This window comes from Hyperolius riggenbachi, chromosome 12 (assembly GCF_040937935.1).
Source record: "Hyperolius riggenbachi isolate aHypRig1 chromosome 12, aHypRig1.pri, whole genome shotgun sequence".
In the NCBI taxonomy this organism is placed as follows: Eukaryota; Metazoa; Chordata; class Amphibia; order Anura; family Hyperoliidae; genus Hyperolius; species Hyperolius riggenbachi.
The window spans coordinates 18,564,408-18,588,373 of record NC_090657.1 but is presented as its reverse complement, the minus strand read 5'-3'; the positions used below and the strand labels follow the sequence as shown (position 1 = coordinate 18,588,373).

At 44.2% G+C, this 23,966-nt stretch overlaps 1 protein-coding gene and 1 long non-coding RNA gene across 3 annotated transcripts in view; one reads left to right on the top strand and one right to left on the bottom strand.

Moving 5' to 3' along the window:
- CACNG4 (calcium voltage-gated channel auxiliary subunit gamma 4) overlaps positions 1–19,375 on the top strand; it is a 143,714-nt gene extending 124,339 nt beyond the window's left edge. Inside the window, exons 3-5 of one of the 2 annotated variants that reach the window (XR_011025125.1) lie at positions 9,472–9,612; positions 14,418–17,075; positions 17,887–19,375. Coding sequence is in view for 1 of the 2 variants with exons in the window: in XM_068262585.1 (XP_068118686.1) it covers positions 9,472–9,612; positions 14,418–14,956 (680 nt within the window). In the remaining variant the exon portion in view is untranslated. Of the gene's footprint in view, positions 1–9,471; positions 9,613–14,417 lie in introns of both variants that reach the window. The other variant, XM_068262585.1, reaches the window with a different exon arrangement.
- LOC137541337 (uncharacterized) overlaps positions 1–23,966 on the bottom strand; it is a 456,394-nt gene that overhangs the window by 390,438 nt on the left and 41,990 nt on the right. Inside the window, exon 2 of the long non-coding RNA XR_011025126.1 lies at positions 1,312–1,383. This is a non-coding gene — a long non-coding RNA (uncharacterized lncRNA). The remainder of the gene's footprint in view (positions 1–1,311; positions 1,384–23,966) is intronic.

The following is a 23,966-nucleotide window of genomic DNA, read 5'->3' as shown; positions in this document are numbered from 1 at the left end:
GCCGCTCAGCTCCACAGCTTACATAGCCCTGCCGAACTTCGCCTCTCTCCTGCAGGCCACTTTGCGTCACTTCACCATGGTTACTTTACACCTGCACCTTTCATGAGGTCAGGCGCTGGCCGGATGTAACCATGGTGACGTGACGCAAAGTGGCCTGCAGGAGAGAGGCGAAGTTCGGCAGGGCTATGTAAATATTGCAGAAAGGGGACCACTGAGACGGAGTACAGGGAGGCTGACCTTAGATGGGGCAGAGCCAGCGTCTGGCGGGCCGGATGTGGCCAGTTGGACACCACTGCCCTATAGGAAGGGGTGTGCTCCTGACTATCACTCTCCTTCTTGCCACAATGCCTTATGAAAAGTGGCATGACCTGAACTGCAGGGCTGTAATTAGAGGGAAGCAGCTCCTGGGGAGCGCAAAGCTGTTTTGGGGCCCCAACAACTTCACCTCAGATACAAGGGACTATCCTCCATATTAGGTATTTTTGGGGGTACACTTGTAATGGGTGCGAAGATGATGGCCACACTTGTTTTGTTTTATTTTATGACCAGGGGTGTAGCAATCGGGGGTGCAGAGGTTGCAATCGCATCGGGGCCCTTGGGCCAGAGGGGCCCTGCCTCAACTTCAGTATTAGCTTTCTTCTAGTCCTGTGCTCATAATAATCACTTCTATATATGCTTTGAACAGAAGTAATCATTAACAAACTGCTCCCCATCCCCTTCTTGCATCTCTAACACTGAAGTTGCTATTGGCTGGTTTTGGTATGCCATATCAATTATAAATAGAGTGGGGGGGGGCACAGCTCCTTAGCTATGCCACTGTTTATGACCCTTGTGAGATGGGCCCCAGGCCATGGGGGGGCCACAAGATGGGTGTGAACATTGGGCAGTCCCATCAACGTTCGCAAGGGGGCCCCATGATCTGAGGAAGTGGACTGTGCTCCGCGAAACGCGTTAATGTTTGTGTCTAATAACATTTATTTCTTATATTGGCATTGCCCTTTCTTCTTAGAGGTAAGCGATTTTATGTTTATTACATCCTTGATTATTTTTGGGGGCGCCTTCTCCCTCCCAGTGAGAAGAGAAGGCTGTTTGCTAAGAAAAACAGAAACAAAGCTTCTGTGTGACAGCTGCAATGATTGTAAAAAACGCTCTTCCTATTTAACTCTTTTTACACAGATGGCAGTACTCTGAACCAAAGATTGGTAGGATAGCTATATGGGCTATAAGAAGTTCAACTTTTATTGCAGGTTATGCTAGACGAATTCCACTTTAAGCAGACTATTTGCATGTACACAAAACTTGTAAACATACCTTCAGCTTGTCGTTTATTCCTGGGTAGTTATGACTTTTCCTCCAGGCTGTAGTATTTCATTAGACCCAGACCTGCATAAGAAAAAAAGCCTTAGTATTTGAGTATTTTTTCCCCAGAATGGCTGTGATTGCAATACTGACTTACTGTTTAATGTCTGATTTGATTAAACTGGACAGAACAGCAGTGAACATACTGGGGAGGGTGTGTAAAGGGTTAAAGGCCATATTACACTGTGAGCGAAATTCTGCAGAATTGTAGCTGAAGTGCTTGGCTGCAAAGAGTTAATATCTTTCAGCAAATGAGGGAGAATGTGGGTGGAGTCAGGTGATGGATCTATGCTGAAGAAAAAACTCTCACCCTGCTAGTAGCTTGGTGTAATTTGCCTTCTTAAAACAGAAGGAAATTTGCAATAATTCAGTTATAAGTGAACATTTGTGGTTACCCACAATGCTCTACTGAATATGCAAATTATCCCTTTTCGCCCTTGTTAAGCCCTATTCATACAGCCTTATCAATCCCTGCCATGTACTGATGAGGACCAAAAGTCTGAAACAGGCTGTCTACATGTGGGTTTGATAAGGCTGTGTAAAACTTTAAGCTATAAGCTTGCTATACACCAGCGGTTTTGGATGCTTGCTTGGCTTAACAAGGGCGAAAAGGGATAATTTGCATATTCAGTAGAGCATTGTGGGTAACCACAAATGTTAACTTATAACTGAATTACTGCAAATTTCCTTCTGTTTTAAGAAGGCAAATTACACCAGGATTTGCTTTTTTAGTAGGAGGGCTTTTTGTTTCCATTTATCCCCCTATACATTCCTAGTAGTTTGGGTCACCCTGATCTGCTTGGTTACTCTGTTGTACTCGTCCAAGCCCTATTTCATACAGCCTTATCAATCCCTGCCATGTACTGATGAGGACCAAAAGTCTGAAACAGGCTGTCTACATGTGGGTTTGATAAGGCTGTGTAAAACTTAAAGCTATAAGCTTGCTATACACCAGCGGTCCTGGATGCTTGCTTGGCTTAAAGAGACTCTGAAGCGAGAATAAATCTCGCTTCAGAGCTCATAAATAGCAGGGGCACGTGTGCCCCTGCTAAAACGCCGCTATCCCGCGGCTAAACGGGGGTCCCTTCACCCCCAACCCACCCCCCGCAAAAGTGTGTCGTAGAAAAAGTCGCTGGCTGTCTCTTCCTGGAGGCAGGGCTAACGGCTGCAGCCCTGCCTCCAGTCGCGTCTGTCAGCGGCGCATCGCCGCCTCTCCCCCGCCCATCTCAGTGAAGGAAGACTGAGAGGGGCGGGGGAGAGGCGGAGATACGCGCTGACAGACGCGCGTGGGGCAGGGCTGCGGCGGTTAGCCCTGCCCCAACCAGGAAGCGCTCCCCCGGTGTATCGAGGGGGATTTGGGGGTGAAGGGACCCCCGTTAAGCCGCGCTATAGCGGCGTTTTAGCAGGGGCACACATGCCCCTGCTATTTATGAGGTCTGAAGCGAGATTTATTCTCGCTTCAGACTCTCTTTAACAAGGGCGAAAAGGGATAATTTGCATATTCAGTAGAGCATTGTGGGTAACCACAAATGTTCACAAATGTTCACTTATAACTGAATTATTGCAAATTTCCTTCTGTTTTAAGAAGGCAATTACACCAGGCTTTGTTTTTTTAGTAGGAGGGCTTTTTGGTTCCTTTTATCCCCCTATACATTCCTAGTAGTTTTATGCATCATGTGACTAATGTAACCAAATGGTAATGCCACAGTTCCTTTAACTCCACGAAGGGTGGACTAGAGCCTAACAAATCCGAGTGAGCCTTTAAAGGGAACCTAAACTGAGAAGGATGTGGATTTTTCCTTTTAAAATAATACCAGTTGCCTGACTCTCCTGCTGATCCTGTGTCTCTAATACTTTTAGCCACAGCCCCTCAACAAGCATGCAGATCAGGTGCTCTGACTGAAGTCAGACTGGATTAGCTGCATGCTTGTTTCAGGTTTGTGATTCAGCCACTACTGCAGCCAAAGAGATCGGTAGGACTGCCAGGCAACTGGTATTATTTAAAAGGAAACATCCATATTCCTCTCAGTTAAGGTTCCAGACTAAAAATCTACTCACCAGCATTGAAAAGGCTTGGTATTTCTTTAACCACTTCACAGCATCAGAACTTATTTTTAGCTGCACAGAAGCTAAGCTCCACCCCAACAAAGAAAACTGCCTGGGTATTTTTCCCCTAATGCTGTGCAAAGCATGATGGATTTCCTATGTTGTTGTTGCCTAGCAACTGGAAAGGGTGATAAGGACAGTTGGAACTGTGTCTCATGCTCCCTGTCACCTCCTTTCAAGCAAAAAAATGGCTGCCCTCTTAAAAAACAGGGTGGGTAAGAGATTATATTAACCATCTATTTTAATTAACATAACTAATGTAACTTAATGACAGTATGTTTGTTTAGGCTGAAGTTCCTCTTTAAGATATATATTTTTTTCAGTGTGGTGATTATAATGCTTGCATTGAGCTCTAGTTAGGTACTTCCCACAAGGGCACAAAAAGAAACACTACCTATAAAGCTATTATAGAAGAGAAACTATATCATCCATAGAGATCCCATACAAGCACAAGAGAGAGGTTTCTTTTTTTATTCACATGTCCATTAGACATTCTCACATATTGATATATTTCTCATGGATAGATCAACACTACAGAGAGTTATTGAGGAAAACATTAACTCCATAACATGGTCAGACCACTCTTCAATATTAATTGTGCTCAAATCTTAATGGACATGATCATCCACTCTGGAGATTAAACGCATCTCTTCTGAACTCTCTCAACAATCTTAATCATATTCAGAAAATATTAGCAGAATATTTTGAAATGATGAATTCAGAGCTTGAGGTTGTAATGGAGTCTAGAGTGCCCATAAGGCTTACATTAGTGGTTTCTTGTAATGTCAAAAATTACACAAACCCTATACTGGATAAAATAAAAATACTAGAAGGTCAGCTTTATGTCGGTTTTACACTATTTTGTGTTGCAGTGAGGATGCGATGCTTCTGCCACAACCCACCACAGTGCAAAAAAAAACCCCAAAAAACATATGACCCAATGGAAAGTGCGCCGACAGGGTCATGTGCATAGCACCACCCCCCGCTTAGTGACTTACTACCTGCTGGGCAGTAAGTATGTCACTGGGATTCCTGTTGTCCACGTATGGTCGCCACACTGCGCTTCAGTCAATCCCATTGAGTCCAATGACTTCCGCCACCTCTGCATTGCTGTGGAAGTCCTACAGTAATGCGCTGCTAACTTTGCGCCGGAACGGTGGGTATTCGGAAGTGTCTGGCTCAAGTAGGCGGAAATACCCGATCGCCGTCGGGTCTGCTCTACTGCGCAGGCACAAGTCTCCAAGGCCTGCACAGTAGAGCGGACCCGACTGAGATCAGGTATTTCCGTCTACTTCGGAGCCAAAAGCAGCCACAGCACCCCCGCTGGAGCCTGCAAAGGTAAATATTGAATTGACAGTCGGGTCTGTCGCCGGCTGTTCAGAGGGCTGCAGCGAGACCCCCGTGGGACAGAGGATGGCGTGGGAAGCCTCATTAGGATCCTGAGGCTTCCCCCACCCGAGGTGAGTACCCCCCAGGGAGTATTTTTGATGTAACAGTGTCTCTTTAAACTGAATAATGCATTGCCAACAGGATGTGTGACTCATACAGTACTCTCCATTCCAGCCTATGCATCCTTACATTATGTAAGATGGGATCTTTACTAAAAACTTAAAGGACAAGCTGAAAAAAAAAAAAAAAAAAAAAAAAAGTCTTACCCAGGGCTTCTTCCAAACCCTGGCAGCAGTCTTGTGCACTTGCTACAGCTCTGCCCCCAGCCGGTGGCCCGGGGTCCTCTCCGCTGCAGATGGGCATCTACTGCGCCTGCATGAGAGCCAGTCATGCTCACATGGTCTGAAGTGTTCTACGCAGGCGCAGCACTACTGTACAGTACACTCCAGACCAAGTGAGCGTGACCGAGAGCGGCTCTTGTGCAGCCGCAGTTGATGCACTAAAGTGGACCCTGGGCCACCGGCTGGAAGTGGAGCTGCGGTGAGGGCACAGGATGGCTGACGGGCTGTTGGAAGCCCCGGGTAAGTAGTGTTTTTTTTGTTTGTTTGTTTTTTTTTATTTTATATAGCTCAGACCTTCCCTTTAAGTCAAAACATTTTTTAACTTGCCTGGGGCCTCTTCCAGCCCCCCGGACTCATACTATTCCCACGACGTCCTAAGCCCCAAGCCACGTGCCCTGCTCCTGCCACTGGGAGCATTCTGAGCAAGTGCAGTACTAATTTTCAAAAACTGCGCATGCGCAGAACACTTCCCACGTCAGGGCAGGGGTGCACGCTGCTCAGGGACGCGCATGTGCAGTAGCCGCCCAACTGGCCACAAACATTCTCAGGCGGGCTAATCAGTGTCTCAGCAGGGCTGATTAACTACCTCTGTGGATCTCCACAACACATGCACCGTTGGAAGGCCTTGAAAACAGGGTTGGGGAACACTGACTGCTATGGTGCCCCAGGCAGTGCTTAGAATACTGTTGTAATCAGGACTTGTAGTCTGAGTTCATAGGGGCATTTCAGGGTGCAGCCAATCAACAGCCAATTCAGAAACTCATACTGAACAAGGCCCCATTGGTCAATAATGAGAACTGGTTAAAGGACAACTGAAGCAAGAGAGGGATATGGAGGCTGCCATATTTATTCCCATTTTAAGCAATACAGTTGCCTGGCTATCCTGCTGATCCTCTGTAATACTTTTAGCCAGAGACCCTGAACAAGCATGCAGCAGATCACGTCTGACAATGTCAGATCTGACAAGATTATCTGCATGTCTGTTTCTGGTGTTATTCAGACACTACTGCAGCCAAATAGATCAGTAGGGCTACCAGGCAACTGGTATGTTTTAAAAGGAAATAAATATGGCAGCCTCCGTATACCTCTTACTTCAGTTATCCTTTAAGATGGCCCCATGAATGTAATGCTGATTCCAAGGCAGTACTGCACAGCAATGGACCAGTCCTAGAACTAAAAATACCACTGGTAATGTGATAAAACAAAAAATAATAAGGTGAAGGGAGATGTCTTTACCACCCCAGATAGAAGAACCCAAACCACAGAGTTGATGTAAAAAAAAAAATAATTATTATTTTTTCAGCACGATTAAAAGGACAACGCATTTCACGGGTCTCAGCCCGCTTCTTTAGGTCAATACAAGTGCCTTTAAAATATGGTCAAAAGCATAGACGCCAGAAAAAATGTTGTTTAAAGGGAACCTAAACTGAGGAGCATATGGATTTTTCCTTTTAAAAATAATACCAGTTGCCTGACTCTCCTGCTGATCCTGTGTCTCCAATACTTTTAGCCACAGCCCCTGAACAAGCATGCAGATCAGGTGCTCTGACTGAAGTCAGATTGGATCAGCTGCAAGCTTGTTTCAGGTCTGTGATTCAACCACTACTGCAGCCGAAGGGATCAGCAGGACTGACAGGCAACTAGTATTGTTTAAAAGTAAACATCCATACCCCTCTCAGTTCAGGTTTCCTTTACGGTAATCACTTCAGCCTTCAATCGTTTTTCACCTTATGCATCCGAGCAATTTTCACCTCCCATTAATTTCCCAATAACTTTAACACTACTTATCACAATGAATTGATCTATTTCTTGTTTTTTCCGCCACCAATTAGGCTTTCTTTTGGTGGTACATTTTGCTAAGAATTATTTTTTTTCTAAAGGCATTTTAACAGGAATATTAACCACTTCGTCCACAGGTCAGTAGTTATACGTCCTCTGGGACTTCATCTAAGCCACAGGTCAGTAGATATACGTCTTGTAGCAGACGCAGTGCTGTGCAGTATTGGAATTGCTCCTGTGCACATTTCTGGCACTATCTGATGCAGGACTAATTGGTGAATGGGAATATAAGTTTCCTGAGCTAATGAGATTGATTTTTACTATTAAAAATACTTGTATTTTCTCATTTCATAGTGAAAAATACACTCTGTAGCATTATTTCAGAATCAAATATCTTCACCATAAATTGTGACTGGAACATAATCTAAGTTTTGTGATATGCAGTAAGAATATGTAAACAAAATTTGTGTTTTTTATCTACAGTAGCACTTTTTATTTTTAAACTGGAATTGGTAAAACTGAAAAATACATGTTTTTTATATTTTTTTCTTTGTTTTCCCATTAAAATTCATAGAAAACAAAATTGTTTGAGGGAAAACATGGCATACAATGAAAGCCTAGTTTGTCTTGAAAAAAACAATATATATTTCATTTCTGTGTCATAAGTAGGGATAAAGTTATTTCTGATTAAATAGGGACATAGCTAAACTGTCAAAACTGCTCTGGTCAATAAGTACAAAACAAGGTCTGGATGCGAAGTGGTTAAGAAAAAAATGGAAAAAATTCTTTATTTCTCAGTTTTCGGCCATTATAGTTTTAAAATAATACCTGCTACCATAATTAACCACTTCACAACTGAGGGGTTTTACCCGTGGAGCAATTTTCACCTTTCAGCACTCCTTCCATTCATTCGTCTATAACTTTATCATTACTTATCGCAATGAAATGAACTATATCTTGTCTTTTTCACCACCAATTAGGTTTTCTTTAGGTGGGACATTACGCCAAGAATTTTATTATAAATGTGTTTTAATGGGAATATAGGAAAAAATGTGGGAAAATCATTTTTCAGTTTTCGGCCATTATAGTTTTCAAATAATGCATGCTACTGTAATTAAAATTCATGAAATGCATTTTCCCATTTGTCCCGGTTATTACACCATTTAAATTCTGCCCCTATCACAATGTTTGGAGCCAATATTTTATTTGGAAATAAAGGTGCATTTTTTCAGTTTTGCGTCCATCCCTAATTACAAGCCCATAGTTTATAAAGTAACAGTGTTATACCCTCTTGACATAAATATTTAAAGAGTTCAGTCCCTAAGGTAACTATTTATGTATTTTCTTTTATTGTAATGGGGAGTGTGGGAGTTAATGAGTTAAGTTATAATGTAAAAGAATGTATTTGTATATGAAAAATGTTTTTGAATGTAGTTTTACTTTTTGGCCACAAGATGGCCACAGTGATTTTTTGTAATTGCGTCCTGTAAGCGTAGGAAGTACACTTACAGGAAGTTCAGTGAGGCTGGGAAACTTTTTTTTTTTTTTCACGATTGCGCAGCTTCTCATAGAAGCAGCCGATCATTGCTGGGGGGCTTAGATCAACTAACGGGAACAGTTTTTCCTGTCCATTGATCTCCGGGCAAGCGAGCGGCGGCATGCACGAGCGAGCGGGAGAGCGGTCAGCAGCGGCGGGGGGGGGGGGGGGGTGCGTGTATCTATGCTCCTGGTGGGGAAAGGATGATAAAAGGAGCATAGATACACGCACCCGTGGTGGTAATGTGGTTAAAACCTACGTATTTTATTTGCCCGGTTATTACACCATTTAAATTATGTCCCTATCACAATGTATGGCGCCGATATTTTATTTGGAAATAAAGGTGCATTTTTTTTAGTTTTGTGTCCATCACTATTCACAAACTTCTAATTTAAAAAAAAATATTAGTTGTATACCCTCCTCGCGTGCATATTAAAGTTCAGACCCTTAGGTAACTTTTTTTTTGTTTTTATTGTATTTTCATAAAAAAATGTATTTGGGTAATTTTTGGTGTGGGAAATAAACAGTTAATCTTAAATGTAATAATGTGGGTTTATTGTATTAAAAAATGTATGTAGATGTAGTTTTACTATTTGGCCACAAGATGGCCACAGTGAGTTTTTTTTAGTTCTGGAAGCGTACTGATCGCTTCCAGGAAGCACATAGAGGATAGGAAACTTTTTTTATGTCAGAAAAAACACGGCCTCTGATGAGAAGCAGTCTGTTTGGCTAGTGTGTGCCAGGACATCACCCAAAGCTGCATCCACATATCCATGTGCTGCATCAATTTGAGGCTGTCGAGCTCTTAACCTTTTCCAGCGCTTTGCAAACCTTAACGTATCGGGTAAAAGAAGGGCAGTCTTGGCTGCAGTAAGCTTCAGTTCCTCCTGCATCCCCTATGGTAGGGCTTGTTTGGCGGTTGCACACACCTGACACTAATCTATATATAATTGTCCACAGGTATCGTCCGTGCATCCAGCGTCTTCCCCATCCTCAGCACCATCCTGTTGTTACTGGGAGGCCTCTGTGTAGGCGCAGGACGCATTTACAGTCGGAGGAACAACATCATATTGAGCGCCGGAATACTGTTTGTGGCAGCTGGTAAGTGGAAGGTTATATGTGGGATCTATTTACACTCATCATTATCAAGAATACACAATGGTAGGAGCAGGGCCGGTTCTAGACTTTTTGCTGCCTGAGGCAAACTTGTGAGGATCTGCCCCACAAACCCCCCCCCCCCTCCCTCCCTCCCTTACCGATTTGGGATGATCGCACAGCACCCTATAGTTTACTCTGCTTCACTTAATGTTCTCACATGACATGCTGCAGCTTAACACAATAGCACACTTGGCTGGCTGCGAGTCTCTGACAGATAAACTGCTCAGCCACTCCATTCCTGCTCAGTCAGGACAGCAGTACCGCCTCCTCCCTTATGCTGTGCAAGTCAAATGAAACACTGCTGCTCTCCTGCCTCCCCCTCCTCACTTACTGTCAGACTCCTCACACAGCACAACAAGCTGCTTTTCTCCAATGATGCTCTCCTGCCTCCCCCCTCCTCACTCACTGTCAGACTCCTCACACAGCACAACAAGCTGCTTTTCCCCAATGCTGCTCTCCTGCCTCCCCCCTCCTCACTCACTGTCAGACTCCTCACACAGCACAATAAGCTGCTTTTCCCCAATGCTGCTCTCCTGCCTCCCCCCTCCTCACTCACTGTCAGACTCCTCACACAGCACAACAAGCTGCTTTTCTCCAATAATGCTCTCCTGCCTCCCCCCTCCTTACTCACTGTCAGACTCCTCACACAGCACAACAAGCTGCTTTTCCCCAATGCTGCTCTCCTGCCTCCCCCCTCCTCACTCACGGTCAGACTCCTCACACAGCACAACAAGCTGCTTTTCCCCAATGATGACCTCTTCACTTTGCTCTCCTCCTACTCTAACTGCATGCTGTTAGTGTAAACACAGTACAAAAATGCTGCCTGTAATCTTTGCACCTCATGCCAATGTTTCACCTCGCTTTATGAGAGAACTGGCCCTGGGTAGGAGAGGTGTACCAGTACAGGATGTGCACAGCAATAGCCATATAACAGTTGCTTTAAAGACCAGAAGTAAGGTTTGGTTTGCTGGACCCTAATATGTTTTTTTCTTTTTTTCTGTGTGTGTCCTGCACAAGGCATTGGTGCTTACTTTTTTTGGATGGAGGGGGGGGGGGGGGGGGGAGGCGGTCCAGGGTGTGCACAGTGTGGGAAATCACTGGGTTGCAGCATCTCGCCTAAACACTCTCTAAATTAAAGGTATGGAGTCTCTCCTCTCCAGGTCATTACTGATCATGCAGGGGAAAGAAAAGCAATATAGTTGCACTCGATCTAAGGCAGGGGTTTCAAACTCGCGGCCCTCGATACAATATTTTGTGGCCCTCGCCAGCAAAAGCTTACTTATAGTTCGCTTCAGTGCTCCCAAGTAATCCGCCGCATCCCCGCCGCTAAATGAGGGCTGCAGAGTTCCCAAATCGCCATTTCCTGGAAGGGGCAGCTTTCAGCTTCAGCTCTGCCCCTCCTGACCTCAATTGTGGCGCATTGCCGCCTCTCCCCGACCCTCTCTGTAAAGGAAGAGTGAGAGGGGCGGGCAGAGGCGGCGATGCGCCGCGATTGACGTCAGAAGGGGCAGAGCTGAAGCTGATTGATTGATTCCCTTATGCAGCCCAGTCTCATCCTGACTTTGCCTCCTGCGGCCCCCAGGTAAATTGAGTTTGAGACCCCTGATCTAAGGTTTTACTGTAGCTAAACATGCTCATCAGCACAGCTTTCCTTCTGGCTTTACCTCTGTGCAAGGAGGAAGGTGCAACTTTACAACTCATACCTCCCAACTTTGTGAGATAAGATTGCACCTGCCACACCCCTTCCACACCACCTATCACACCTCTAATTCCACCCCTACCACACCTTTAGACATACCCCATAACACCTCTTATCAGACCCCTACCACACCAATAATCACACTCCTACACAACCCTTCAACAATTAATCACACTTCTAGTCAAATCCCTACCACACATCTAATCACACCCAAATGACGTCTCTGATCACACCTCTAGTCAGGCCCCCACGACACCCCTTATGCTGGGAATACACGGTTCGTTTTTGAGGTGATCATTTCTGACATGTCCGATCTCACGTTCGATTGTTTTGCCGCTTGATTCCTGATAGAAGTGAATGGAAAAAAGATAAGAAAAACGAGCGGAAGACAAGGGAATCGAGCGGAGAATCAAGTGGCAAAATCGATCAAGCAGAGAATCGAGTGGAAATAATGAACAGTGTATGCCCACCATTAGACACCGCCCCTCACGCACCAGGAAGTAGACACACTGCAGATTGAATGCAGAATTTGTATCAGCTGAAACTAAGAAATGTTTTTCTTTAAAGATGGTTATGCTGCTGCTTATCTTTTAGAGCAGAGAGGAAGTTCTGAGTTTCAGGTCCGCTTCTAGGCTCTGTGGATTCTGTCATCTGGTTGGTCAGACTGCAGGGGGAAAGGCACAAACACTTTCAGGCCTAGTGCACACCGAGCGGTTTTTGGAGCGATCCGCTGGCCGCATTCGCCTGTAAAAACGCTTGGCTAATGTATTTCAATGAGATGGTGCACACCAGCGGTGTGAGGTTTTTGCCTAGCCGCAAACCTCCTACCTTGTGCCTCCTGCTGCACGTTTGCGGTTTGCAGAAGCGTTTCGTCCTCAATGTAAAGTATAGGAAAACCGCAAACCGCTCTGAAAAACGCCAGATCAGAGCAGTTTGCCAGGCGCTTTTGTTACAGAAGCTGTTCAGTAACAGCTTTAACTGTAACAATATGTGTAATCTGCTACACAAAAACGCTCCAAAAAACGCTAGGTATGTTTAGAAAACCTCTCTAAACATACCTAGAATCGCTCTGAAATCAGCCCCCAAAATCGCTAGCATATTGCGGATCTGCTAGTGGTTTTGGTGTGCACTGGGCCTCCCTGTGAAGTTTGCACTCTGTAGCAAGAGCAGTCAGTTTTGCAGGAAGTACTAGTCCCTAATAAAGCAGATTTTACATCAGATTGTCATAGCTGCTGTTTAAAATTCAGTCTTAAAGGATACCCGAAGTGACGTGTGACATTAGACAGATATGGGTATGTACATTTCCAAGCACACTAATAACTATGCTGTGTTCCCTTTTTCTTTCTCTGCCTGAAAGAGTTAAATATCAGGTATGCAAGTGGCTGACTCATTCCTGACTCAGACAGGAAGGGACTACAGTGCGACTCTCACTGATAAGAAATTCCAACTTTAAAACACTTTCCTAGCAGAAAATGGCTTCTGAGAGCAGGAAAGCGATAAAAAGGTCAATAGTACATAGATTTTAGCTCTGGCATACTTCAATTCATGTGACATTGAGTAAAAACAATAAAACAGTTAAAAGTTAAAAATTAGATTTATCTGTGGAATGTCTTAAAGTCGTTTTTAAGAGAAGGAAGATAGATACAATCATTTATTTAATTATTTTATTTTCGCTTCGAGTGTTCACAAAATGAAGCCCTTTAAAAAAAACAAAACAAAAACAAAACATGAGACTTTGTTCTACAGTATGTTAGGAAAGTTCCATTTACCATTCCTACTATACAAACAATTACCGCATTTTTCGGACTAGAAGACGCTCCTGACCATAAGACGCACCTAGGTTTAGGGGACAAAAACCAGGGGAAAAATATATATACTAAACCTGGTGCATCATACTCCCTTTGTACCTCATTCCCCCTTATCTCCCTGTGTCCTCCTCTGTCCCCCTTGTGTCCTTTTCTGTCCCACGTGTCCACCGCTATCCTTGTGTCCTCCTCTATGCCCCTTTGTGTCCCCCTGTGCCCTCAGTTTCTCCTCCTGTGTCCCCCTCTGCATGGGCACAGTACAGAGAGTCCCTGACATTGTGGCGGATTGGAGGTTGGTATTAGCAGGCATTCACAAGTCAGTAACTCCCTGCCTTTGGACTATAAGACGCAGTGACTTTTTCCCCCTGCTTTTGGGGGAGAAAAAGTGAGTGTTATAGTCCCAAAAACTACAGTAATTATCTCAGAAGTTTATTTTTAACTTCATGTTCCCTTTAAGCTTATGATAGTCCTTTCTATGAATAGAATGCTTATGTCTGGAACTGCTTATTTTGAATTCCAGTAATATGACAATGTAGAATTTCATTTATTACCAATAAGTACCACTGACGATAACCCGAGTAAGATACTGCAATGGCTAATGAGGTTCTAATAGGATGATGTATCTGGAAAATTGTGGACAGCAGCCTACAAAAATAAATCTGGCAGTCCTGGCGATTACGAACATTGTAAGTAATTCCTACTTAGAATGTTCGTAATCGCCAGGACTGACAGATTTATTTTTGTAGGCTGCTGTCCACAATTTTGATGCTAAGGTCAATGAGATGCTAATAATTCAAAAATGGATTCAAATTTGATGCAGCTTGGGAATTAGGACCAGTCAGATGCAACAGCATTTCATTGAATTACTAGCATCTCACTGAACATCATTATCTGTAAGGATGATGTTCCACGTAAGACTGATAAAGGGTTTTGTTGGTACCTCCAGGGTTGTGTTGAGGCTGCCATCTCTCATGCCTAGACTGTGGATGGAGAAGGGGGGGGGGGGGGGGGGGGCATCTGACCTCTCATAGCAAATATCATCTTTTGGATGACTAGTTTTGTTTGCTGCAGCACAGGCATCAATAGTGACATCCCTGATTCTGAAGTCAACTGCTGTCATTCTTAATTATATCATTCCACAAGTCAGTCAGTCGAGCATGACTAGTGATATCATCTGTAAAGTAAGGCATTATGTAATCCTTCAGTTGTCTTGATCTAAATGTTTGCATTTCCACCCCCTGTAGGACTCAGCAACATTATCGGCATTATCGTGTATATATCGAGCAATGCTGGAGATCCCAGCGACAAGAAAGACGAGGACAAGAAGAACCACTATAACTATGGATGGTCTTTTTACTTTGGAGCTTTATCCTTCATTGTGGCTGAGACTATCGGAGTACTGGCCGTTAATATTTACATTGAAAGAAACAAGGAGATAAGGTTTAAGTCAAAAAGGGAATTCCTTAAGACCTTATCTTCCCCCTATGCCAGGATTCCAAGTTACAGATACCGGAGGAGAAGATCGAGGTCCAGCTCTCGCTCCACAGAGGCTTCTCCGTCTCGAGAAGTATCTCCAGGTGGTATTAAATATGCTACCACCACCATCCCGATGGGTGAGATATCTATGTACACTCTCTCTAGGGAACCTTTAAAAATCACCACAGCGGCCAGTTTTAACCCAGACCAGGATGGCAATTTCATGCAAGTGCACAACTGCTTCCAGAAAGAACTGAAGGAAGGGCTTAGCATTAATGTGGTTAATCGAAGGACGACCCCAGTTTGATAAACTATTGTTCACCTGATGCGTTTTCTTATGCCTACTGAAGAGCTACCAGTGGACAGCTGACCATAACGATGTCATCAAACCCTAAAACCGTATTCTGATATAAGTGCTCTCCACGAAAGGGCCAATAAGTGGAGAGTTGGGCAGGCCATCCCCAGAAGACATAAATGGTGGAAATGTGTTCCTAACCAGAAGTGTGTGGACTGTTTGTTGTTGAATTCTTCCTAACCAAGCAAAAAGCAATGTTCTTGTGGGTTCCAGTGTCAGAAAGAGCACAGAGTGTCTACTTTTGTGAAGGAGTGGTATATTGCAGTTGGTTTTTCATGGAAACCAAAACATTTTTGAACATGCAAGATGGAAAGCCCTTACATGTTTTGCTAAAATAAGCCATGTTGAGTTGGTAACGTCAACTGTTTTATTGTATTACAAGCCCCAAAGCAGATCTGCCACCACGGCCTTTACTAAATATTGGTGGTTGAAAGAATGGCAGAGACAGTTACAGCTTGATGCACTAAAGGGTTCAGTTGGTGTTGACATATTTACATTTCAAACACCTAAAGTGTTTACTTTTATTTAGTACAGATGTTGGTATTCCAAGGAAAGATTAGAGCACTGACCAGCCCTAGGTTGTCCAGGACAACCACTGTGAATATTTCTGCCAAAATATAATCCTCAAATACATTCCATTTTCTTCCACTTCCAGGGAAAGGGATATTGACTGCTGCCCAGGCACTGCCTGCTATGTTGGTATGAAGGGCCTGACTGTTTTCTTCTAGGACTGTTACCTGTATCATTATAGTACAAACGTGGTCAGGGCCAATTTCACACCATGGGCAAAGCATGGAAAAATGTTGACAATAGTATGGAGTCCCTAGTATTTGTTAGAAAAACAAAACCGAGGGAGATCCAGATGATCAGGTTTTTGTTTTGTAATTCACTGAAGGTGTGTGTTTACCCATTTTTGCTGCATGTCTCAGTGTGTGTTCTATTTGCCCTATATTTTGCAGGAGAAAAAGAAGAGGTGATAGTGATGTCCTTATGAAAGACATCATCATTAGCAATGCACTAAGTTTTATGCATTGCACATAAACCCTTTTGTGTATTATGTTTTATTTCCTCACTAGCTAGGTTTGCAAAGTGTTCTTCCTGTGCCAATATTAAATGCTGCTTCCCTGAAAGATATGTGAGCAAGTCAACCTTTCTCCTACCTTATTCAGTAATCACACTATTTGGCTGGGCTGATTCCTCACCAATAAAAATCAACACCCACATGAGGGGGAGTCAGGGAGAAGCTGAGGCACAGGTACAGCTAGTTTTACCCTCTAAGCACAGAGCTTACACCACCAATATCCTCCTTATACTCCACAAAGGAAGTAGAGGTGGGGGGAGTTTCTGCACAGACACAGCTAGTTCAGCCTGATTGGCTGCAGCCTGTGTCACTCTCACTCCTTTTCCTCTCATTGGCTGCCTCCCATGACTGTCTGTGTCTGCCCCCTTCCCCCACTCCAGCCCGACAGGCATCTCCGCTGATTCATGTGGGCAGTGGCTGCCACCACCGCATCGCATCCATGGGGATTTCCTTAGGGATTACCTGCATTTACAATCAACGCTGCTATTGGTGTGGGGAGGAGAGAGGCGGAAGGGAGGAAATGACCTCACCATTGGCTACAGCTGCCAGCGAACAGAATTCTCTCCATTTACCTTTTTTATTTTATAAAGTTCACTGAAATCAACACTTGGACCGTGCAATACACATTATGTAAGTAAAGCTAGTATTCATCTACTTATATATGTCATTTTTGTATCTGGCATAGTATGGCTGACAGCTCCTCTTTAAAAGTCATATCAGAGTTTCAGACCACTTTAAAATGTGCAGTATGGATACATGTATTTTGTTTTCTTTCAATTTTACGCAGAGTCCCACCAATTTTAAAGACAGAATTGAAAAACTATTATAAGATAAAGGTCTTAACTTTTTTTTTCAACATAATGAATATTCGTAAACAGCACCTGAAGCTGATTACAAGATACTTACATAAATAGTAGAAAGCCTTTGGACAGTCCAGCAGCTTCCCCGATCCTCCTTGTGCCCACTGATCCTGGGCTAGGTCCCTCTAAGGCAGGGGTCTCAAACTCAATTTACCCGGGGGCCGCAGGAGGCAAAGTCAGGATGAGGCTGGGCCGCATAAGGGAGTTCACATGTCCCCGCCGCAAAACGAGGGCTGCAGAGCCCCCAAATCGCCCCGGGGGGCAATCCGCCGGCATTTCCTGGAAGGGGCAGAGCTTTCAGCTTCAGCTCTGCCCCTCCTGAAGTCAATCGCGGCGGATCGCCGCCTCTGCCCGCCCACTCTAAACATAAAAAAAAAAATTGGGAAAATAGGAAAAAATGCCAGGAATCTTCATACAGCCATATTACGGCTGTATAGCGATCCCTGGCCAAAGCGCTGCGGCTGCGTATGGACCCCCTGGAAACCCCGTCAGGAAATGTATTGCTCTTTCTTTTGATACATGTAAAATTACACTACCGTTAGGCTTGCTACTAAAAGTGACATTTACCGCATTTAAAAGTATACTATTTTCCTTTGAAACTTTAAAATCGATTTTCTCAAAAACTATAAGGTCTTTTTGAAAAATTGTTTTTTCCTCTTATTCCTAATGATCTTAACATATCCTGCAAATTTAGGGTTTCTAGCATTTAAGGTGGATTTGCTATTAACCATTAAAGTCGGCGGGTTTTTAAATGTGTATTTTTTTCCTTTGCAACTTTAAAATCAATTTTCTCAAAAACTATAAGGCCGATTTGAAAAATTTTTTTTTCCTCTTATAGCCACTGGGGGCCCCTACAAGCTCTGGGGCCCTGGGGCCACAAAATATTGTATCGCGGGCCGCAAATGGCCCGCGGGCCGCGAGTTTGAGACCCCTGCTCTAAGGGCTGTACTCCCATCCATGTTTCAGTGTGCTGTACTTCACATGCGCAAAAAATGAGTCTGCACGTGCTCAGTAGAACAAAGATATAGGTTTTTCCTCCGTTCACAAGTGGCTTTGTACTACTTGTGCATATGTGGACTGTACTTGTGCAGTATAGATATTCTCGCGCATGGATGGGCGCACACACACACACACACACACACACACACACACACACACACACACACACACACACGGAGAGGAGGGTGCCAGGATTCAGCGGTGGGCTCCAGGAGTATCAGGAAAGCCTCTGGACCATCCAGAGGATTCTCACTGCTTCAAGGATACATCACGCAAAAAAACAGGTTTCACTAACCTGGGGCTTCTTTCAGCCCTTAACAATCTGTTAGATCTTATGGCGCAGTTCTGCCCTGAGCCAGGCCTCCACTCTCCCCTCCGGAAGATCACAACCCGCGGCTGGGATCTTCTGCACATGCATTTCTCTTTTTTGCCGGATGTATCCTTTAAGCAAGTATCTTCTTTTTACCTTTTTTCATGCACAGGTTTGTTTTAAACAAGGGGTGTCAAACTGAAATACAAAATGGGCCAAAATTGCGCTCTTGGGACAAAGTCATGGGCCAACCTCAATGTTTAGCGGCCACCTCTCTCCGTAATAAAGTTCCCTGGTATTTGATAGCCCCCCCCCCTATTCAGTTACCTGGTGTATAGTGCCCCCTTTTCATTCCCTATACAATTCCCTGATGTATAGTGGTCCTCCCGCCCTTTCCCATACAATTCCATGGAATCTAGTGCTTTCCCCCTCCCCCTTATGGCTTCCCTGGTGATCCGGGACTTAACCTCTAATAAAGCTTCTCTGGTGGTCCTAAATCGATAAACCTAATGTAAAGTAGGGAAACTGCCTAAGGGCCAAATCTGGCCCACGGGACGGTGTTTGGCATATATGATTTAAACTGTGCGAAACCTCTTGCCTCTCAACGGTCTTTACCCAACATCACAGAGAAATGACCAACCTATTACCTCTTCAGTTTTCCCCAACATGTTTTAGTACCAGATAAAAATGTTGAGCGTATACAATGCCACCTTTTCCTCCAAATAATATAGGACAAAAAACAAATTGTTTAACCACTTAACGACTGCCCAACGCCGATAGGCGGTGGCTGGTCACAGTGGTATTTCCATGGAAACGAGCGGCCGTTCCATGTCAGTTCATGGAGGGAGTCTCCGTGAACAGCCTTCGAGCCTCCGATCGCGGCTCGCAGGCGCAATGTAAACACCCGGGGAAAAAATCCCCCGTGTTTACGTCGCAAGGCACTGCTATCACAGCAGCGCCGTAAAGGAAATCGGCGATCCCCAACCTCTGATTGGCCGGGGATCGGCGCCGTCTGATAGGCTGAAGCCTATCAGAGGCGGTACAGGACGGATCGCCGTCCTGTGCCGCCCACAGTGAGGAGGAGAGGGAGGGGTAATAGCGCTGCAGAGAGGGGGGGGGGTTTGAGGAGCCCCCCCCCCCCCCCCCCAGTAAGCACAGCAAGGCGGTGGCGAGTCTGATCGCCCTGCCTGCCACACGATCTGTGCCGGGGGCCCACGCAGCACAGATCAAACAAAACTCGGCCGGTCCTTAAGTGCTTAAACACTAGTACTAATCTTCATTTGTGTTGACTTGTCACCGGTAGGGAATTACCAAAACACACAGTAGTTTACACTTTCCTGTTGAGGTTTTAAAGGACTGTGCATTCCTTTTCCTGGTGGGTTACTGAAAATCGCTCAGCCCCCAAAAGTGGTTAAGGCTGTCCATTAAGAGTATGGATGTAACTGACCATTCCCCAGCAATACTTTCTAAAGGATTTAATAAGTTACCAGACGCTTTGCCATATTCACAAAGGCATTTCCTGAAAGCACAGGGACCACCATTGTGCTATACGCTGACCAAGGCATGGAAAATATCTTCTGATACAAGCAGCTCGGGCACACAATGTATTATTCCAGGGGTGTCCATTAGGTAGAACGTGATCTACCTGTAGATCCCCAAACGATTGGATAGATCCCACACCACCCGCCTGAGTGATGTATGAGCTTATTGTGATATGCTGTCCTGAAGTTTTGCACAGCAGTGTAGAGGATTAGGATTTTGCAAGGTGGAAAGCCATACATTCAGAAGCATAATGTTCTACTGCTGGTTACAATTTTGATGGGCATCAAGTATGATATTGTAAACATATTTTGCCTATTCGATCAAGCACTGTTCTTTTTAGTTTACGAAGGGGCACTCTAATATGCATCCTCTTGGCTGGCAGCTTGTGGTAATCACTGATGTACTGCCACTGTGCATATGCTGTAGTTGTGGCTTGCCTCTGTAAGTAGATTCTTCTATCTGGTAGAATATTTTCAATTCCTAATTTCTGAAGTAGCTTACAAGATGAGAAAGTGTGGGTACCTCTGTATTCAGCATTTACCCAAAAGCAATATCTCCTTCTAGGCCAGGTATATAGGACTCCTGTCCTTAAGGGCTGGTTCACACGGGCGTCTGCTGAGCTTTCGCTTGGCGCCGGGTTCAAACGCCAGCGTTTAAAAGCAAGCTTTTGAAGGCTTTTGGCAAGCGTTGAAGGCTAGCAGTGCTGGTCTCTGCTATTGTTTCCTGGCGTTTACCGCCTCTGAAAGCAACATGTTGCTTTCAAGACTAGACGCAACGCTGGGATCTACCGCCAGGCTTTTATGAAAGCCTGCAAAAGCCAGCTCTAAACGCTCCCATTCACTTGAATGGGGACGGCGGTAGATCCCAAAAAACGTCGCGTCTGAAACGCTGCTTAAACGCCACAAAAACGCCCATGTGAACCAGCCCTAAAGAGAACCAGAGACAAAGCACCCTCATGTATTTTATTACATTTATCAGTGGGAACATGACAGTAAACACCTACCCTGCTTTTAGTTTCATTGTTATCTGCTTAATTAGTCTATTAGCAGCTGTGATAAGAATCCCTGACTGGCTCAGTCTAGGTTTGACCTGGAATCATTATAGCTGAGTCACTCTTCTGTGGAGTCTTTTCTAGCCCACTCCTTCCCCCTCCTGGCTTAGATTTCATGCTTTGCATACTGAGAGCTGTGATGACATGAGAGGGGCTGCTCCTGCTGAGAGAGAAGCTCTGTGGCTGCAATATGATCCCTGTGTGCTCTGTCTGCATAGATACTGATGATGACTGCAGTTTCATTCCTGTGAGAGACACTTCCTACAGGCAGCTGCACATCATACCAAAATGAAAGCACATAGATGAAAGGCTGCATTTAGCCTAGATAGCAGCCTAGTCTCATATGGCCTAGACAGCACATCCAGAACAACTCATAACCCGGAAGGAGAAGGGATATGAGCCGGCGGCCATATTTGATTTTTCCTGGAGCAATAATGGATAAAAAAAACACTAAAAAAGGCACACCAGAACGGCAAAATTATCAGGTAGAGCATTTATTCTTTACAAGCTATCAACTGATATGTTTATTTTGTGTGAAACGTTCATCTCTGGTTCCCTTTAAGGGCTGAGCTACATTTTTAGCCCAGCACAAATGAATTGATGGGACAGGAAAGGTGTGGTTCATCAAATAGAACACATTTCTCCATTTCTCTGTTCATCCTAAACACTTGCATGGATTTGGCCCTCAAGGACTGAAGTTAAACACCTGTGTTCTAGAATCTAGATGAAGTTTGGTGGCTGGAATGAGCTGCTGACATTAACATAGTTTAGTTGAAAAAACATCTGTCAAGTTCAACTTTGGATTGATTCCAGCAGTGACCGTGTGCAGCCATATATCCTATCTCAAACTTTTAGCTGTTGCTGGCCATTTTTGAAGTGTTGCTTCTCCTCCTCCTATGTTTTCATAATATACAATAAAGAAAAAACAGGAACCGGCAGAACCTTGGAAATGGGTGTTAAGTATGCAGTGCTGGCTGGGAGACCTCAGCTCTGAAATTCCAGAGATAGGGTATATTAAGGGCAAGAGACAAACTGGTAATGGGCATGGAAGGTTGGCATGGTTAAGAACTTAGGTAAGCCTAGATCTCACCATCCAAGCACCAAGAAATAGAATAAAGCAGGTTGGTGGGGCTCAAGGAATTATTGCGGCAGGTACAAAGAGTACAGAGTACTCAGAGGACAGAGTACAAAGGGAAGTCAGGAGAATCAGGGGTAGAGGGGAGACAAGGGTTAATGGCTGCAGCAGGTGTGCAGAGCTAGGAATTCAGGACTTCCTAGATATCTCCACAAGGGTCTGTGAGCGATAATTGTAAAGACTGCAGACCTTTGCAGAGCTGAGATTTCAAGGAGGCAGCAATCTCACCACCAACATTTTAGATCAATAATACAATCCAGCATGAGGAGAGGGAGAATGGTTGCAGAAGGTGCACAGAGTTGCACTCATCACAAATATCCCTAAGAAATAAAATAAACCATCAAGTGATTTTCAGCACTTATTTTATCACTTCTCATTGGGATGACCCTGTGAAGAAACTTGTTTCTATGTGACTGCTTTGTTTTGGCAGTTGCCTATCTCACACTGTGATGTACAGGCACCTCTGACTGTTAGGAGCCACCACCCAGGACTTAGATCCGTGTAAGGCTTGGCAGCTCTGACAAATACTGCAGCTGTGATAGGGCAACCGGCAGGTGGAAGCAGCGTCTTGTAGCTACATCTCACTGAAAAGCAGGCAAAGTTTGCACTCTCACACTGCTCCCTCACAACTGTCCTTAGCATATCAAGGAAGGACAGCTGGATCCCAGTTGTCCTTGCAGATACCGACGCTATGCTAAATAAAGCTCTAAAGACACTCAGAGAGAGAGTAAGAGAGCTTCTCCTGCGTCAATGGTGGTTTTTTTTATAGAAATAACGAAAATTTGGCTTTGTTGAGAATGCCGCAGCTGATGCTAAAAACCTGTGAGCCAGACTGCCACATGCCACAGAGTACAGCAATCCGGACAAGACCCATTGGCTGCCTGGCTTACGTCAACATTCCAACATTTGATCATCTCAAGACTGAAAGCATATCACTAACAGGCTACAGTCCAAATTATTATAACCTAACGATACGCAAAACTCTATCATAAGTTTTCCTTTCACCTTTGTATATACGTGTCCTGACGCAAAAAAAATTGCAAATATTGTATTTGGAAGACAAATCCTGATCTTTTTAAATATTGTAACTTTTCTATTAGTTATTTTTCTGGATTTGTATAATGTTGAAGCTTGTGGCTGCAGAGCGAAAAACTGGTTGCTGGTACAGTGGATACAGATAAGAGTATGTGGTTGATTGCATTGCTGGAGGATTTGGGTCCTCCTGGCTGGGGCATGTGGACTTCTAGATGTCTCACAGCAATGCCGAACGCCAAGTAGAAACGGTCCATGAAATGTTCATCATTCTGGCTTGCCTATGGATTTCATACAAATGCCAGTGTCTATCAAAGTCAAAAAGCAGTTCATTTGATTGACCCAGCACCAAGCTATATACCATTTCCATGAAATCTGAACACAAGCCAAAGTGATTCTCATCTCATTAACCATCTCTGAGGCTAATGCAGTTAACTTGCACGGCCTTTCAGACTCACGCTTTGACATTTAAGTTTTAATGTCAAAATTGAAAGAAAAAAAACACAGGCAATGTTCACATTTATTACCAGTATTAATTTGGCTTTTTTTGTAGACGTTTAAATGCTGAGGAACATCATAAAATGGGCATGCTTTATACGTTTCTGACTCCTTAACACTGAACAAAAACATCAAGTTGAAGTTTTGGCCATTCAGGTACTTAAAGTGAACCAGAGACTAAGCACCCTCATGTATTTTACCATATATATCAGTGGGAACATTAGAGAAAACACCTACCCTGCTCTCTGTTACATTCTGCACTACTAAGCCTGCTTCTAATTCACCGTGAAAAAAATCAGACTGAGCATTCAGTCTGGCTTTGCTCAGTAATCATTATAGCTGAGTCATTATAGCAGAGCCACAAGGGGGAAGGCTTGGACTTGAAAAGCCATAAGAAAAGGCAGACTCCGCTATATAGATTCCTTAGCAAAGCCAGACTGAATGCTCAGTCGGG